Source organism: Acanthisitta chloris, unplaced genomic scaffold (assembly GCF_000695815.1).
Source record: "Acanthisitta chloris isolate BGI_N310 unplaced genomic scaffold, ASM69581v1 scaffold16944, whole genome shotgun sequence".
Classification (NCBI taxonomy): Eukaryota; Metazoa; Chordata; class Aves; order Passeriformes; family Acanthisittidae; genus Acanthisitta; species Acanthisitta chloris.
The window spans coordinates 3,706-22,518 of NW_008667789.1; the positions used below are offsets into that span (position 1 = coordinate 3,706).

General features: G+C 38.0%; 1 protein-coding gene across 1 annotated transcript; it reads left to right on the top strand.

The window, feature by feature from the left end:
* The first annotated feature begins 220 nt into the window (after positions 1-220).
* On the top strand, positions 221-16,979 carry GPR128 (G protein-coupled receptor 128). The gene is made up of 14 exons (XM_009072666.1): positions 221-377; positions 1,109-1,218; positions 3,567-3,722; positions 4,229-4,320; positions 4,635-4,753; positions 4,837-4,950; positions 6,645-6,805; positions 8,244-8,393; positions 9,692-9,804; positions 11,291-11,655; positions 13,197-13,278; positions 14,247-14,408; positions 15,429-15,585; positions 16,767-16,979. Exons 1-14 carry the CDS (start codon positions 221-223, stop codon positions 16,977-16,979), a joined length of 2,151 nt encoding a protein of 716 aa, XP_009070914.1.
* The last annotated feature ends 1,834 nt before the right edge of the window (positions 16,980-18,813 follow it).

Below are 18,813 nucleotides of genomic sequence, written 5' to 3' on the forward strand. Positions count from 1 at the left end.
TAGGACCAAAGCAGTGAAAATAGGAGAGAGAGCAAAAAGCATGGGCTTCCAGAATTTCACTGACTTAATAAATATCACTTGTGGCAGCTTGGATTTAGACAAGATTTACCTAACTGCTTTTATTTCATTTAGGGAAAAAGACTCAATGAGCTTCTATTGTCTCAATACTATTTTATTTTTGAAAACTGATCCTCATGCTAAAAATATCTCATCTGGATATATGTTATATTTTTCCTTCTGTGCAGTTAATTTTTGTGACAACAGTACCAGCACAGTGAAAATTTCGGATAGCGATATAAACCTCCTTACTTTTGAACAGATTATAGCAGGTAAATACAGCAACTGCAAAGAAAAATGTGAACCTGACACTGTGAATGGTATGTGTTACTTTCCTTTTGCTTCTAGTTCCCAAAAGTATATGTAAAGTTTGTGAAAGATGTTGAATTATTAGACCAGATAAGAGATCTGTGTTTGCAGCCAGAGCTGCATAGCTCAGGGAGCAGGAGCACAAACTTTACCACACATCTTTCTACCCCCAATGCAGAGAATTTAAGGGACACATGCTGAATCAGATCCATGCCTGTCTGGACCTGGACTAAGAGTCAGTTAATATCTGCTCCTGAACAGCCTTTTGATAGAAGAACATCCTGTTTATATCCTACTATTTAGCATTGGGATTCGGGATGCTTTCCATCAGCTGTGGTTCCATGAACTCTCTCAGCTTTCAGAGACCTTGTAGTGGAGTAAATATTGCACAGCTGCTCCACATGCCCTTTGCACTTCTTTCGTGACATATAAACTGGGATTTTCAGGACTTGATGAAAAGTTTATGAGATGTTTCTGCATCTCTAGCATAATTAAACCTATCTGATTTTGACATAAATAATGTCAGCCACTCTAACAAGACTGTGTATATGAATGTAAAATGCATAGTTAAATAATTGATGCTCACCTGCATAACTGAAAGACAAACTTTTAGAAGCAAAGAGAAGATAACTGTGGATAGGGTGTCACACTCACAGTGTGATTGTAAGTCCCAATGAGGTCATGTACACGTGTGAGTGCTTCTGTTCTAAATGTGTATCTTTCTGCTTTTACAAAATTACAGGGAATGCTTCTATAGCAATCCAGATGTGCTCCAGAGAAGAGATAACACCTGCTTTAAAGCCCTCTCAAATTCTGAATTGCAATGAAAATCTGGACTCCCTAGCATCAAAGGTAATCTTAAATGACTGTTTAAAGTGTCTGAGATTCTGTATCATCCCAAGGGGAAAACAATAAAAGAAGAGGGATAGGAAATTGAGGCAGGAAATATATATGTTTTATGTTTCTTAAAACTTTGCAGAAAGCAAAATAAATGACCAAAGCATTTTTCAGTGGCATTATTGACACGTGTCTGCTTTGCAAGAGGCATGAATTTCTCACAGTGATTATTTTATTTTTCTTGGGTTTGCCTGAACACAGCATCCCATTTCATATTTCTTAACCGGCCTGCAATCTCCTCAGTCAGGTTCCCAATTCACAGCAAATGCCTCTGAATGGAGGTGATGTTGACCCAGGATACCAAATCAGTGAGAAAATGCTAGGAATTTGGAGAACACTGGCATGAGGTAACAAAGTGATCCTGACACCAACATGTTAAGGAGGATTAAGAGTGAAGCCTTTCCCTTTAGTCCTATCATCAGCTGAATATGAATGGAACATTTCTGTCCCTCAAGAGTTCAAATTCTAACTCGTGTATGAAGGACAAACCTTTTTTGGATAAAATCCATAAACCCCTAAGAACTTGCTTTAGGGCTTAGCTCTGCCACATCTGCAAAACATGGAGAGCTGAACATGACTAAGCACATCACAGTGGATCCTTCTCTTTTTCTGCTTCGGTGTTTCATATCCTTTTCACTAGTCCCAATTGAAGAAAAAGAAACAAAAAAGAAACTGGCTACAGTCCCTTTAAAGAACAGTGGTCTCTTTCCTCATGCATTTTTGCTTGACTACTGTACCTTCAACCCAATAATTCACCCTCTTGGATCCTTTGCTGGGAAATCCTTGAACTCAGTATTACATTTTCCCAGTCCATAGCCTTCACTAAATGGTTCAAAGTAAGACATAATATTAACAGTAGCTGTTTGTAATGCCAGTAATGTACAATATAAGGTTATTCTGCTGCCATCAGTAATGTGGGGGTTTGTTGGAAGCTGTGATATTGGGCTGCCATCTAGTGAGCTGAGGGCAGCTTGGGGAGCTAGGGAATGGGAGGAGGAGGTCATGCTAGTGATTCAGAGCTCGATTCCTTTTAAATAGAAATATTTACTTTGAATCCAAGGTGGTGCTAAAAGTCAGAAGTAAGAATAGTGAAAACAGGAGTTCATGATGTACTGTTTGTGATGCATCTGCAGATATTTTCAAGCCAAATAATATCATCTAAAGTAATTATAAATGCAAATATCCTTCCTTCCTATGCAACATGCTCACCTTTGTTTCCTACCATTTCAAGCTTTATAAATCAATGCTGCATGATTGAATTAATCTTGATTTTGGTAGCTTCCCAACATAAACCATTTGAGAACAATTCAGCTATTGAAGCTATTCAGTTAAGCTATTGATTGACAGGATAAGGAAACAGATGACTTGACCTGGTGATTAGCAGATTTTCTGTCTCTTTAAATCTTATTGTTATCTAGCTATACCTTCATATATCATCTAGCTAATACCTCATCATCTTTTTTTGTGTGTTTAGACCCTTAAGATGCTATAGACATTTCTGCCCTACCCATTAAGTACTAACTCACACTGGACCCAACCAGTGCTTATAGCAATTATTATTATTATCTCCAGCACTAGAATATTTTATTTAGATTTTTTTTCTACATTTATTCCAAGTTGACAGTGTACTGAATGTACAATGTACTGAAGTGAGGATAATGTCCTCAGTGCAGGTTTTAAGCACTGTGTTGAGAGGCATGATTATTCCAGATGACATTTCTCAAGCTCCTCTGACAGCTTCTCAAAAATTCCTGTCCTAGTTATTTAAGGAATAATGAAAGGTGTACAGAAGTTTATAGACTCAGAATCTCAATGACCTCAACACAAAGGGGACGTCCTGCTGCTCTCTACAGCTACTTCACAGCAAAGTGTGGAGAACAATAGGGCCAGACTGTTCTTCAAGGGGTGCATTTTAGGATGAGTGGCCACAGAGGCAAGTGGCAATATGGGAAATTCCAATGAGATAAAAGAAAAAATTCTCCTTCGTGCTGGTCAAACACAAGCAATTTTCTGAGGGAGTTTGTGGATAGTCAAAGTGAGACCCTGAGCAGCCTGGTCTCAGCCAGCCCTGCTGGGCTAGGGATGTCCAGCGCTCCCCTCCAACCTAAGCTACTCCATGAGCTCATGAAATCATTCCCTAGGGAGAATTTTCAAACACCATATACTTGAAATGAACATAAACATTTTAGACCATCAATTACTTGGGGATTTTTGAGGGTGTTTTTGATGTGAGAATGTTATATAAGTAATGACTCTTTTTCCTTTCCTCATTTTCTTTCTGTTGAATGGCATTTTCCTCACAGGTTGAAACTGCAGACTGCAGCAAAGTTTCAGCTATTGCAAGTAACACTCAAATCCTCACCTCCATGCCAAACCAACTGACCACACAGAACATTGCTGCTGCTGCAAACATCGCAGTGCAGATTCTGAAAAAGCCAAATGTTTCAGAAGACTTTCAGGTAAGACTTGTTAGGACTAAAATAAGACTGGTGTGGCTTCATATTTGGGATATCAATTCTGTCACCCCTCTACCAGCAGAAGAGACACTGTCCTTCCTCTTAACTATACGTAACACCACAAACAAATGCATCATTTTGCCACTGAGCAGAGTTATTTAAGCAGCCTCAAGTGCATACTTGTGGAATCATTGCTGGGTCAATTCTCAGAGCCAAGTGTAAATTTATTTCTTATCAGCTGTTTAGACTTGCATATATCTGAAATTCTAGTATGAGCATCATTTGATGCTTAAATCAATAATAACCATGAATGAAAGTGTAGCATTTATGAACCCATTGCTGCAAAGTTTGTGCTCTCTTGAATGGCTTCCTGTACTTTGTTACACTGTTGTGTGCACTTTCAGGTAATGCTTATTAGGTGTTCTTACTTTGCCTATCCACTATGTAGCCTATGGTGTGATTTTTTTCAATTGTATTTGAATATTGCCCCTTTTTTCTGCTTGTTTCAGACATCTGTGGCAGTAATGGCTACAGTGAGTCAACTCTTGGATGCCAACGAAACAGAATTTGTCCATAATAATCTTGTCAATGTTACAACAAGGTAACTTTAGCTTTTGCCATTTTCTTTAGATGTAGTCAGTTGCAATTTCCTTTCTGTTTCAGGATGAAAGTGGTTCATGAACAAGTAAAAATATTTTTACTGCTCAACTCCAATACGCAATGTCATTGAGTCAGTAGATTTACACCAACATAAACATTGCTGGATTCTTCTTCTTTGGAGAAAGTATGTGGATAGGAAATGAGGAGCACTTCCCACTGGAGAACCAAATCAGAGAGGAAGCTCAGAAACTGAACCTGTAGCTGTATATTAACAAATAATGATAACTTTTTTCCCCACTCATTATTTTGATGCAGCCTCACAAAAACAATGGAGGAATTTTCTTTGACTGCTAACATCTCACAGCCCAACATTGCAGTCCAGTCTGCTCCACTGAAATTAAGCTCCTCTACAATTCTATTTTTGGCACAGAGAAGTAAGTCCTGTGTGTTGTTGTATTTACCTGGATTCAGTAGTATGAACCATAAATCCTAACACATACACTGCTAATTTTTGCAGACACAGCACTGGGAGATTATTGCTCAAGAAAACTAGAAATACAGGAAAATGTCCCTGGGCTTATTGGTGACCTCAGTACTGAAGTTCAGATACTGTTCAACATATTAAGAAATAGTAAGTTTTTTTTTCCTTTTGAAAACTGCACCTGGGAAAAATCTGAATGACTATTCACTAAACATCCTTGGGGAAAAAACCTTTAGACAATATAAGCAATTACATTTTATGCATGCTGATGGCATATGGTGGTACAAGAAATGCACATGTCAAATGAGTTGGATAATCTTATTTATTTGGTGTTTGGGACTTTTTCATTTGTTTTGTTTTCCAAAACTGAGAGTGTAATGAATCTCTGACCATACCTTTACAAACATCATAATCAAGAACTAGTACATTCTTACCTTGCTTGAAATCTGAAGACATCAACCATTTAGACTAAAATTGCTACTACTGTCAGGTGTCAGCCAGGACATACACATCCTAACACCTACAAATTGGATTAGTCATTAATGGCACAGTCATGTGGGATTTTTCCAGATGTTCATTACTTACACTTTGCAGTGTACAAAGGATAAATTGGTGTTGACTAGGAGGGAAAAAAAAAAAAAAGGTTATATTTCCTCTGTTTCATTTCCTTCAGAATCTAGTGGCTGTGAGGGAGCTTAGCTTTGAACATGTGTATTTCTATGATATCACAAGAGTTTCAGACTGGGCACCTGAAACCAGCAGACTTGTCCTAGGTCTCTCCATATAGTGTCAGTAACATTGAGACATCCCAGCACAACAGTATAATGAAGATGAAGTTAGTGGAGCACTTAGACATCGTAATGCCAAACATCATTTGAATGCAAGCCCATAGGAAAATGAATAATTCAGTCCTCTCACCAGCGTTAGAAAACACTCAAAGAGAGAAATTGCAGCCTCACACACCCCTGCATTGACAATAAAAAAATCACTGAATAGATTATCAACTGGTCACTGTGCTTTCTGTTCATTGTTTCAGACAACAGTCCGGTGGAAAAATAGTGTGATCATAGAATTAAAGACTTTTTCATAATGCCTGTATATCATAACACTTCCCTCAAGACAGCTAGATTGAATGCACAGCTTTTTTATAAAAAACCCTAACAGATTTCTTCCATATTAAGTGCACATTTGTGATATTTTGTAGAGGTAATGTTACATTGACCTCAATCAAATCAGAGACCGATCAAATCAGTCTCTCTCGATCTTTAATAAAAAGTATAAAATCAGTAACAGAACCCATTATATAATCCAGGATTTTTGCTTCATCACTTAAGCAACAATTAAGATTAGTGGTTTAGATCACTTGGATGAACTTTCTCTAATTTGCTAAAGTGTGCAAAAGAAACATAGTCCAAAAGTTGGATCTGAAATTAAAAGTCCAGCCAACCTTTCACTCTGACTTCCCACTAACTGTAAATGTCCCTGGTGTGACTATTTCTTATTTAGAGTTATTAAAAGCCTGACTATTTAGAGTGCATATATATACTGGGATTTAGGATATTATTTTCCTCATTTACCACTATTTTCCCCCAGAAATTATAACAAGAAAAAGGTAATAATTATTTTCACACTCCATCTCATCAAAATTTGAAGATGTCTGTTGAGATTCATGGGAAGAGCAGCTCTTCTCTACTACTTAAAAAAATATATAATTCTAAATAAACACCTAAACAAAAATCTCCTGTAAATTCTGAATGTGTGAAACAGCATAGCATAGGCTTCTTCAAAAGTACCAACTTCTCTGATATCTGCTATTTATACCTACTTTTCTCTGCCTTGTGAAGGTTCATCAGACAATGCAAGAGTTGGATTTGTCCTGTATCAAAATGACAAACTCTTCCAGTCAAGGATTTATCAGAGTCACAACACATTCTCTAAACAAATCATCTCTGGTAACATTGATGGTGGAACAACCAGCAGTGTTGAAATAGCCTTCAGTCCCAAGGTAAGACTCTGTAGGAAACGCTGTGTTCAGTTTGAACCTGAGGCTGCCCTTGCCCTACCATATGTCTTTAGGACTCAGTGGAAGAGGCTCTAGCAGAGATTTTTGGAATACTGCCTTGATTTTTGGCAATAAGCAAGTTACAGAGTTTGTGGGATGTATGAGTGACATAAACGAAAGGTATTTGGATAATGTGGCATAGAAAACATTTTTCAACTTCTGTATTAACCCAATATTACCGAGTCAGTACTGCTAAACTAGGACATTTGTAAGCAAAACTGTATTCCATAAAAAGTTATAGGTATACTGGAGGGGATTTGTCCTAGTGTACATTCGTCCTATATCAAGAATGAAAAAACTTGGGTCCATGGAGGACAGTTTTTCTCTCCAGATGACTGCCAAAATTTTGGAAAACAAGAAAAAGTCAACAGTACTGGCATAGCCCAATACACCTACCAATGTTGGGAATGTTCATTTTTTATACTATCTTTTAACTTCTGCTTCCAGTTAAAACCATTGTGTGCTTTGTTTTGACTTCCTGTGCCAGGAACTGATTCCAGATGTTACTGCTTTCTTGCAGAAAATGCTCTATGTGAGTGTCCATTTGCCAAAACCCCCAAACTTTTAGATAATATGTATTCATGTTTGGCATGGTTTCTCCTGAGAACAGTAGTTGGCTTCTTCCTACAATATTTAACAAAGCTCTTAAGGTCAAATACATTCTTATGACAGATCAGTAATCATCACCATGGATCCACACAGTTAATTCATCTAGGAAACATGTCATTTCTAAGGAAATCACTGAAACAAACTTACAATTGATTTTTTTACTCCTCCTTTTATTCCTTGTTTTTCATTGAACTACCTAATACTGTGATTAGTTGTGTTCTCTTCTTATTTGCACTTCAAGCTGCTTGTTGCTCATTAAAAGTAATTCTAGTTGCAGTACCCTGCAATTGTATGTTGTCTGAAAATGACTGCATGCTGTTTGATGTATGACTGCATGAGCACCACTGTGCTGCAGGAGGGGTAGGGATGGTTCACAGCTTTTATCATTGTTTGCTTCCTATTGCATTGTGGATTCAGCTCCGGTTGGCACTAATATAATGCTACTAATAGCTGAAAACTCCTGTTTGGCTTACTCAGAATTCAACTGGCAGTGTTTAATGCTTCGTCAATGGGAATCCGAATCCTAATTACCTGAATAATTCAGAGAAATAGGTAATTTAACTGGCAATGTTGACTGAGAAAGGCACATCAAGTAAGTTCAAAACGCCAAATTATGCTGTTGCATATATCTACTTCATAAAGTTTACTGGAAACCCACATATCACTTAGTAGGTGTCAACTCCCCTTTCAAAATCAAGTCACTGTCAGTACATGCTCTTTGCTGGTGTGTATCTCTCTATGTTTCTGTAGCCACTTTTTCTCCAATCCATAGTACAACACATCTGAACTGCAGCTGCGTGATCATGCCTGTGTCTTTTGGGACTACACCATCAATGACTGGAGCACCACTGGGTGTGCCAAAGGAAGAGACCAATTCTTGAGATGCAGATGTAATCACACCACTAATTTTGCTGTGCTGATGGTAGGAGATTGTCCTTTCTTGAGTGGGAAGAGCCTGGGTTTATTTTTTTTATGTTGGGTTTTTTTTAACTGTAAGACAAGCATATCAATATATAAGGGCATGGCACACTGAGCTAGAAGGCACAGGAGCTTAAAATGTCCCCGTGTACTTGTTTCTGACCTGTGGCAGATTTGGCAAATTGGAACAGGCAAGTTGAGCCCAAGATGCTGGATAGCTAAATGTATTGGTAAGTCCTGGCTTCCTCTGACACAAATTGTCTGTGCACCCGAGTAACAGGGAAGGGCTATCTTAATTTATTTCCCTTGGTCAGCTGTTGTAGCCTCCAGCTCTGCACCTCCATTGCTGCAGCTGGTTATTAAATGAGTTAGGGTTAGGGTTAGGGTTAGGGTTAGGGTCTAAGGTCTAAAGTGCCCCCAGATGAACAGTAGAGGAGCCTGGAACCTGGGCTAGCTGTGGCACTGCCTTGTGCTGGTCAAATAACTCAAAAGACTAACTACTTCCTTAGCATATATGTTTATAAAATGCAATTGCTCTGTAAATATTAAGCCATAAAGGTTGATACATCGCCCTATTGTACTAACAAGACTATTTAGAAATGACTAACTGTCTGACATTTGCTATTCTTTCGATATTTATTTCAGCTTCTCTAAACAAAACACACCCTGGATAAAATCACATATCTGTGGTCACTAACATCAGCAGTGCCAGGATTTCAGAGTTTCTTTTTACTCTGTCTTCATAGAACAGCATTTCCATATGTGTACTACTTACTTGTTTCAGTATTTCCCTTTATCTTATGCATGTCCTTACTGCACAAAGTGACTGGATTCTAGACAAGATTCCCATCTGATTATGCAATGACAGTATTTTCTGTTTCACCAAAGATATTTACATTTCCTTGCTGCTTTGCTGTCACTGTACAAACAAAGACTGGTTTCAATTTGCAATTCTTTGTAACACCTTAGACCTAGAAGCCAAAATTCAAAATGCTCACCAGTATGAAAAGTTAAAGCTGCTTTTTTGGGCTTGTGACATATGGCATTTTTCTAGGAATAATTTAATCTGCTATTTTCTGAAAATTTGATTGATATTGTTAAACCCCTTTTTGGCATTCTTCACAAACTTATCTAGTTTTGAGGTCCAGAATAATTTTGCATGATCTGAAAATTCTGGCAGTGGCTAGCAACAGTCATAACTTTACCAAAACATTTTTGTTTCTATGTGCAATTAGAAACACAAACTTTAGAAAGAAATTTATCTCTTCTCATCTGATGGAACTGATACAATTTGTTTTCTAGGCTTTTCAGATCAAATACAAATATGCAAAGCCTTTGGAGTATATTTCTTACATTGGTGTTGGATTGTCTGTGGTTGGTCTGGTTATTACCATTTTGTTTCAAATATTCACAAGGTAAGATGCAAACTGCAGGTATTTTACCCTAAGTTACAATATTTTGGTGTGTATATAGTTTGAGGAAAATGATGAGAGTAGACAGTTTAGAACATACTGCAATCTTTTTAATTAGCAAATAATATTTTTAAAAATAGCTAAATCACTTAGCATGTCTTGGGAAGTAAGTGTGGCTTACTGGTTAAACTGCAAACATGAGATATCTCAGTCATGCCACTCACTAGATGAAACTTTTCCATTTTTGTTAATGTTAATCTTTCAACATGAGGAAATATATGTAATTATTATTCATTAAATACACCTTTGAATATGTGAGCTTTGAAAAGTAATGGTAGAGCATGGAAGAGCTCAGTGTGGTAACAGGCCAAGCTTTTCATAGGAACCACAGGGCATAGCTGCTGACAAGAAAAAAGTTTTGCAGCACTTTGACCAGCTATAACTGAGGATCAAGTCAAGGGTTGACCCTTTTACCATGGGCTCACATCATCATGTCTAACACCTGGGTAATGTCCCAGAGTGACATTTGCCCCACCTCCATGGGATAAGGGCAGTCTGCCATTTCTGTTGCTGCCTGCTGCCTTGTTGACATCTCTGTTACTACCCTGGCCAGGCAGTTGACAATACAGACCCAGCACTGAATTATTGCTACATGGGTCCATAATACACTTCGAGCTTTTCAGTTCACTATCTCACTTAATACTAGGCTTGAAAACTGTGTAACAGTATTGCACCACCAGCATGATGTCATTTTTATTTTCCTGTGTACCCTGGTATTACGATGTCTAATCAGTGATCTTCTAGCCAGTAGCTGCTTGTGCTACTGTTTTATTGGGAGTGACTTAATACAAATATAAATGCAGCAAATTCCCTTGATGGACATGCCTGTGATTAATGGTGTCCTGTGATTCCCCTCTGGACAAGGAGCAAAGTCATGCCAACAGAGCTGTAGTTATCATAAGTGAATGCATGTATCTCATCCTGGTTGCTCTGATGTAGATTTGGAGCAAGTCCATCAAGCCCAATGTTTTAAAGATTTTAGATTCTTTCAGACTCTGTCTTTTAAATGTATTTATTTATAAGGCAAAGTTTGGAAGTGAAGGTTTATTATTCTCTTGTACTTTGGAGAGTGTTTAGAAATACCTGTCTTATGCTACTTCACTTCTTAACACTGAAGAAAAGGATTCCAAAAAGAGCTGAGCAGAAAAAAGAAAATGCATCCCAAACTGCAGGTAGACAAGTCCCAGTCCTAAAAGGTGCTGGGTATTGTCTGTTCTAGTTGAAATCAGACAAAACTGATGCATTTGGTAAGTTGTCTGAGAGTAATGATGGTGTATTTCTGCAAACAAATTACTGGTTTGCTTTCTGTCTGTGTTAAAGACTGTACTCTCTAGCTTGTTTTTAGTATAAATGGAAATGAGGAAATATTTTACAATTTTTCCTATTTTGCTCTTATTTTTTTTTCTCTTAAACATATTCCTACCAATAGAAAAACTCGAAAATCATCTGTAACATGGATGTTAGTGAGTCTCTGTTTCTCTATGCTCATTTTTAACATCATCTTCATCTCTGGAATTGAAAACCAAAATGCCAGGAATCACAGCAGCGATACCATCAGCTCCTACAAGCAATACCTGCCCTATGATACTGCCAGTAACACCTTACTCACATCTGACATGGTAGATCCTCCTGCAGACTCCTGGTGTACAGCTGTGGCTGCCCTACTGCACTATTTTTTGTTGGCAACTTTTATGTGGTCAGCACTCAATTCGGCACAGTTGTACTTAATGCTGCTTAGAGCCATGAAGCCCCTTCCTGGACACTTCCTCATAACCATGTCAGCAATCGGATGGGGTAAGATTTAAAGTCGTATATATGGCAACTTTTACAGTACAGAGTACATTCAGGGAGAATTGTAAAGATAGGAGATCAGTAGAGAGCAATTAGAATCAGTGTCTCTCCCTGGTTCAGCACCACGTGATTTAATAATCTCTTGTTACTGCTCACACTACTGGCATGAACTGAGCTTGTTCTCACTGTCCTGATACAGCACTGATACTGATAGCTTGGTCACTGCCACAGCAACACAGGTCTGTTGTGTGAAGGAGAAATGGTCACAGTAGTCAAGGCATTCAACAATCTATCAATGAAGTAAAAAATCTTTCAGATACGGTGATTACATATGTGGACTTAAATTCTTATTTTAGATACCTCTGAGATTCCCCATGACCTCAGCCAGAGCCTTGCATACATTCAAAAAAAAAGAGTGACTGGCATTATTTGTTACATATTATTTATAAATAAGCAAAGAGCACATTCTTAAGTCAGTGCAGCAGTTAGCAGCAACACTGCAAGCTGAAAGGGAGCTACACAGAGAACTGATAAATGCAGAGAGTTGCCCACAAGGTAAAGCAAAAATCTCAGCCTCCTTCCAGAAACTCTTGTAATACAGTGTACAGAAACACCTTTCTTTTCCGTGGTGTGTGTTTAGCTCATGTGATGTGTTGTTTCTGATGGCACCCACCAAGCAGGATTTGATACTGATTGTTTCATTATTATGTTTAGCATTTGTGCAGACAATTCCTCCAAAACATTTAGAATTTGGACTGCATGTGCAAGCCACAAAATTCCCAGCAAAAGCTGCCTGGCTATGTGTCACTGTGCTCCATGTATATTTGCATGACAGCACAGTGTTAGGTTCTTCACTGTGTCCTGTGACTACTTACACGTGTCCAAACCAGCATGATTCTGACTCACTGCTTTTTGGATCTGCTTTGAGAGCACAGTAAATACTTGGCAGTCTGGAAGATCTCAGCGATCAAGAAGGAACAGACCTTAAGAAGCATGGTTATTACCCAGATAAAAACTGTGCATGAGGTTCCTTCCCATAAGACATCCTGCCTAGTGAATATGTAGGCAGGAAACATGGAAGACAAGAAATGAAGCAAAGGCATTGAGGAGGTGAGCCCACTTAGCCATGCTTCCTGCAGGGCAAAAGTTACACTGCATCAATCTGGTATGAAATATAATGGTGCTTGGTGCAATATTTTTTTAAATTAGTTTCTCACCACTGACCAGAGGGTAGGATTGCACAGCTGTAATGAGGGAGACAGCTACAGCACTGGAAGGAGGCTGCTCTTTCCTCACTGGTGTTGCCTAAGGAAGCTGTGTGGAAGCTCTTTAACAGCAAAAATCAGCAAGTCGTGAACATGAGCTGTCCTTGGAAAAATAGTGCTTTCCTCTAGGCTACAGAAAACTCATTTAACTTAGTGTAAGGCAGGTGAAGCACAGCTCTTAAAATCTATGGGATTTAGAGGCAAGAAGTTACTTGTGTTGAAGGGAAGTGTGCCTATGCAACCAAAAAATAAATTGCTAATGTCTCTCTTGTTAATTAGGAATCCCTGCCTTAGTAGTTACAGTAACTCTTGGAGCCACATACAGAGAAGGAAAAGCTCTAAACTACCGACAGGAAGAATTGTAAGTTTACACATTACTACAACACTTGTTATCCCACACCTTTTGTGATGGCTTATTATTGACATAATTCTAGACTTATTGTTGGTGTACTGTTTTGTATATCTAAGTACTTAAAAGACATAAAACTCTTCACTCAAACTAGACATTCACTATTGAGAAACACATTTTCTTCTCATTAAGGATTTAGGGTACTGGATCTACATCTGCTTTGAACCCTTCTGCAAGATCCCCTATGACTTTAAATGCAAACTGCAGACACACTTAGCCTAACTCAAATTCAAGACCTTCATTTAACTGCATAATTACATTTTAGTACCTAAACTTAATCCTCACAGTTATTTAAAATTTGGCCAAAATAACTATATCCCTATTTGCCCTGTGCTCTTGGTATTGGTATTCATTTCAGTGCCTGCATAGCAAAGCAGGACATCAGACTTACAACATACCTTGGTGATAGTGGATGATACAGAATGAAGGTAGATGTCTTCAGAAAATGTAAACACAAACCCCCTCCCAGATGGTGGCCATGTTATGGTACTCCTTTCTGGAGTGTGGACTTCTAATTTGAGATTATCTGAAAATGCAAAAGAAATGTTATTTCAGGATAACTCTGTGCTCCTGAAGCTGTCCCTGTTTTTGTTACAACTTTGTCTGTTAGGTCTCCCCAATTACTCTTTAGCTCCATTACAAAACATATGCTAAAGATAACTTGCATATGGTGACCAGATGTGTATTTGGTTAGCTATATTGCCCCTTTTTATCTGTGTAGTTTTGCATTCCCCAGAGAAAGAGAAGCATGATTGAAAGCCCTCATTTCTCAAGGCTGCTGCTCAGAGCTAAGTTAACAAGGCCTGGAAAGCACTACGAGGTCTTTCACAATGAAAAGTGGAATATTATTTTGTTTTGTTTTGGTATTCTGAATAAGGTGTCTAACCTATCTTTTGAAATTACCTCTCTTTATTAAAAAGTTGCTGGCTTGCAGCACTGGACCAAAATCAGAATTTCAGTGTGCAAAAGCCCATGTTGTGGTCATTCCTCTTGCCAGTAGCATTCATACTCCTGTTTAACATCAACATCTTCATCAAGATCAGTATTGCTGTGATATGGAAGAAGAACAAGTTTTTGACAAGGTGAGATGGCACAGGACTCTTCATATCTTTCAGCAAATATATTCCTCAGTCTCTTGTCACCAGCTCTGACTTTCTTGCCACAGACTTGGATTTTTGACAAAATCTTTGAAAGAAATGTATACTTTAAGTAGGCAGAAGATGAATTCCATTGTTGAAATGGGTCAGACTTTGTTCAAGTGTATATCAGTGAAAACATTTCAGGCTTTTGGCTCTATTTCTTTGGTTATAGTGTCACTCAGCTTTACTTCAATGATAGTTATTCCCAATTTAAATCCATAAAAGTGAGAGCAGAACTGGGTTCAGCCAAACAAGAATTATGAATTTCTCAGCACAGCCCAGCTGGGCTGAACTGGGATGAACACCAGCCCAGCTGTCCAGCAGATTGAAGCAGATACAGTTTGAGTTTTGCATCAACACTCCATGTATTGCCACATGCTACGTCACAAACTCTGCAGTGTACACTGTATTAATTTAAAGGAGATCGTTTTAATTTTTATAAATCCCATGGAACCGATCTGTTCAACAAAACTTTGTACCATTTTTTCATTCCTTTACATACAATTTTCATGGTTGGAGCAACCAAAATACCTTGTCACTGAGTCCCTTGAGGCTTGAAAGAAACTGGATATTCATACTTCACTGGCAGCTTACTCTTATATTGAAAATTAATCACATTTGGACTGAAGTTACAAATATTCTAAAAAGCTTTTAATAGCTAACATGCTAATTTTCAATGCTTCTTGTTGTCTTGGTAAACCTCACTTTTTTTTCTTAAGAAAAGATACATCCAAGCTACATTCCAAACACAGGTTATTCTGATAAATTTGGTTACATTCATTTGTCTAGATTTCTTTTCTGGATGATAGCATCACACAAATGTAGGGAAGTGCATGTTCTCTGCTCATTGAAACTCAATATCTTTTCAATAGAGCCCTGAATAAACAGAAAGTTTAAAGCTCAAAAAGATATTAAATGTTATAGAGAAAGATTGAATAACTTTTTTCATGTGTGTGTTTCTAGGAGCAAAAAGGATTCATTAATGAGAAATATGATTAGCACTATCGCTATAGTGGTAGTGCTCGGAATCACCTGGACAATAGGCTACCTCATGTTAATAAGTAATGAAAAAACAAGTCTTGTTTTCAGCTATCTGTTCTGCATTTTGAATGCTACCCAGGTAAAGTATTTAGCAATTCTGACACTAATAATTGAGATAATAGCAACAACCAAAAATCAGACTTATTTGTTCTCTAGCTTGGTATAGTCTGGGAACTTGATGAAAAGCTGTTGTAGGGATTTCTGTCCAGAAAGGGAAGCTATTCTTCTGGTCTGTCACATATTAAACTCTTCCCAATGTAGGATTTTATTTCAAGGTCAGCACTGAAAAGACTGTCCTGTCTAATTGGATTCTCTTACACCAAGCTGTATAGAAAATTATTTCCAGAATGAATATCAGGAAAAAACTCTCTGTATTAGTTGTTGGAAAGAGTCCCAGGGAAGTAACTAGAGCTTCATGGGTTGAGACTTTTCACAATGATGCTGGATAAAAGCCTACAGGAAAGTGCATGCCTCTTCTTTTCCCCCACAGCCCTCTGGATACTTGGCTTTATATTCATACAAATGTGCCCCTTCATACAGGGCACATGAAGTATGAGGTACTTGGACTAATGGATTCTTCATTATTATACCCCTTTCTTTTTTTTCTGCAAAACAGCTAATTGGAAATATGTGAAAAATCTCCCCACCCCTAAACATGAAGTTGTTTACTATTGGTTTGATCTACTGAAAACTGAGTGCCTGTACACTAGTGACAATGAGATCTGCAAATTCTGTGCAAACAGTCCTGAAGTGATTATTACGACACTGATGGACAGATTATACCCAGGATTTAAAACTGAAATCATGAACAGGAAATAGAGATCCATTTATTTAAAACTCAGGATACCTCTGATTAATCCTTGAAATGAGAATTTAGAAGAACAAGTACAGAAATGCAAAAGTCCTGATTCCCTCTGTGTGTGTCTGACTGAAGCAGCTAAACGCCAGCTAAGTTTAATGCTTATGGCATGCTCAACCAGGTTTTAACTTCATCCTATCTAGCTGAGGGTAATAATATGATCCTGAGACATGCTAATTAATCTATTATGATATGCAAATGAGGCCAGTATATTTGCAAATCCATAGTTACATGGAATAATTTTCCTATTGAAAGTACTTCTTGTATTTCAATTGACTAAAGTAATCGTTAGCAGTTACTGAAAATTGTTTTATGGTTGTTTTTCAAGTCAAGTAACATTGACTAATCTTTTCTGGTTTTAACAGCAAAATATTAACTCCACACTTTCATTTATTCTGCAGGGACTCCAGATTTGTATTTTGTACACTTTCAGAACAACAGTCTTCAGGAAAAAAGTTTCCAAAGTGTTTCCTATTTTCCAGGTACCACTGTATCTGCATTCAAAAACTTACAACATTTCAAAATCACATTTCAGACATTCACAGGAAACTTTCAGATCAACCCAGACTTCTTCAGACAATATTTCCTTGTCTACCTTCCCCAACTGGAGTTAGAAACTTGTACATACATGAACTACAATCCTGCATTTCTCATGGTTTGTTTGATGTAGATGTCACAGGTATCTCGAATGACACACACTACAACAGCAGGTAGCTCAAAATACATCAGAAGTTGAGACCATGAGGAGACAAAAGCAGGACCACGTGCAAGCAAGACTATGTGATTATAAAACAGCAATGCAGTGCTAGAATCTCCTGATGCTACTTGCACTCCATGCCCCTGAGGAAAGTCTTTGAAAGGACCCGAGGTTATTACAGTTTTACATTCCAATACAGATGTATAGAAGTTGCTCTGTTTATGCCCTTCATGTTTTTCAGGCCTGTTGAACATGTTTATCTACCCAATGCAGTGTAACTCTCCTCTCCCTTTCATGAGTAAAAATTCAATTTAATAACTAAAATCTGAATCAACAAACACCATAGCTCTTCTTGGCTCTGGGTCTAAATTCTACTTACTAATTCTATAACATGTTGGCTTGGTCTTACCAGAAGAAAACCTCTATCTTACAATGGTCTTTCAAATTTCCCAGCTGAAACCTCTTTATTATAAATGGTAGTTAGACAAAATATTCTGCTTTCATATGAGGAAGTTAAAACAAAGATGCCTGAAGAAACAGTCTAGGAAAGAAATTAATCACAAATATTTAACATAGATCCTATTCACAGCACCCTCAGCACCAGCCTGTGACGGGAAGCATGTTCGTTTTCGGAAGGGATGGGTGTTACCACAAGAGCACCTGGATTGCTTGTTAGACCCTGCTCTGAACTGACATGGGGCTGCACCTTTCTCTGTCTGACCTTTGCCTTTGTGGGAAACTTGGAAGAGGGATTCCTTGACCTAGGCATTAAGAGTTTGGTTTCTAAACTTCGGCTATAAGTAAATGAAAACCCTCCCCCTTCTCCGAGCACCTTCTATTACTATTATTCAGTACAAAAAGGCTGAAAGCACTGACAAAGGAAGAGGGGTGAAGAGTTTCTGGATGTTAAAGTAAGAAATAAGGAAAGAGGAGAGTACCTGGATGGAAGAGAGCATATGCTGGTTTGAGCATAACCTGTGTATGAAGTGCAAGCAGCTTTTTGTCACCCTGAGCAAAGTGGCAAGGCCTTACTCTAGTTTAATGCATGGGAATATTTATACTGACTCACCCCATTCTCTCTTGTGTGAGAAAAAATACCTGAGTAATTTAGACAGGCAATTTTTAAAAACTGTATTCATTTATTCTGTTCTCTGATCAAATATACTGATATGCTTTGTTGTCTCTGATTTGAACAAAATAAGAACACCGTCTTGAATTTTAAATAATCTGGTTCAAGAAGTGTGGTCAGATTTACCTCACACTTCAATTTTTTTCTGAAAATGAGTGCTGTTTATTTTGAAAACTTCCAAAGAGGGTCAGTGGGCATGATCAGATGTGATGGCTGAACATTTGGGGATTGCATCTTCATATACACTGGACACCACACATGAGACTTTCTGAGTATCTCCATAGAGGTGTTTCATCCGTCCTGAAAAGTTCTCCATGTTTTAGAAAACTGTGCTCTCGTTACGAGGCAGAAAGTAAGAGTTCTCTACGTGTTTCATCCATCCTGAAAAGTTCTCCATGTCTTAGAAAACTGTGCTCTCTTTACGAGGCAGAAAGTAAGAGTTCTCTAGCATTGACAAGCCTCCAAAAAGAGCAGTCACATCAGATACGAGGCTAAAGTTCATCACTGCTCTTCAGAAAAAGAAGAGAAGGTCATAAAGAAGTTCATCACTACTACTTCAGAAAAAGAAGAGAAGGTCATAAAATTTTATCTGGGAAAGATCAAGTTTATGTTTCTATGGAAA

Excerpts from the sequence above, each read along its gene's own strand:
- GPR128 (XM_009072666.1), top strand. The coding sequence starts at position 221 with ATGTTATATTTTTCCTTCTGTGCAGTTAATTTTTGTGACAACAGTACC. Across the intron at positions 6,806-8,243 it reads AAATAGCCTTCAGTCCCAAG|TACAACACATCTGAACTGCA; the intron begins GTAAGACTCTGT and ends TCCAATCCATAG. Across the intron at positions 11,656-13,196 it reads CATGTCAGCAATCGGATGGG|GAATCCCTGCCTTAGTAGTT; the intron begins GTAAGATTTAAA and ends CTTGTTAATTAG.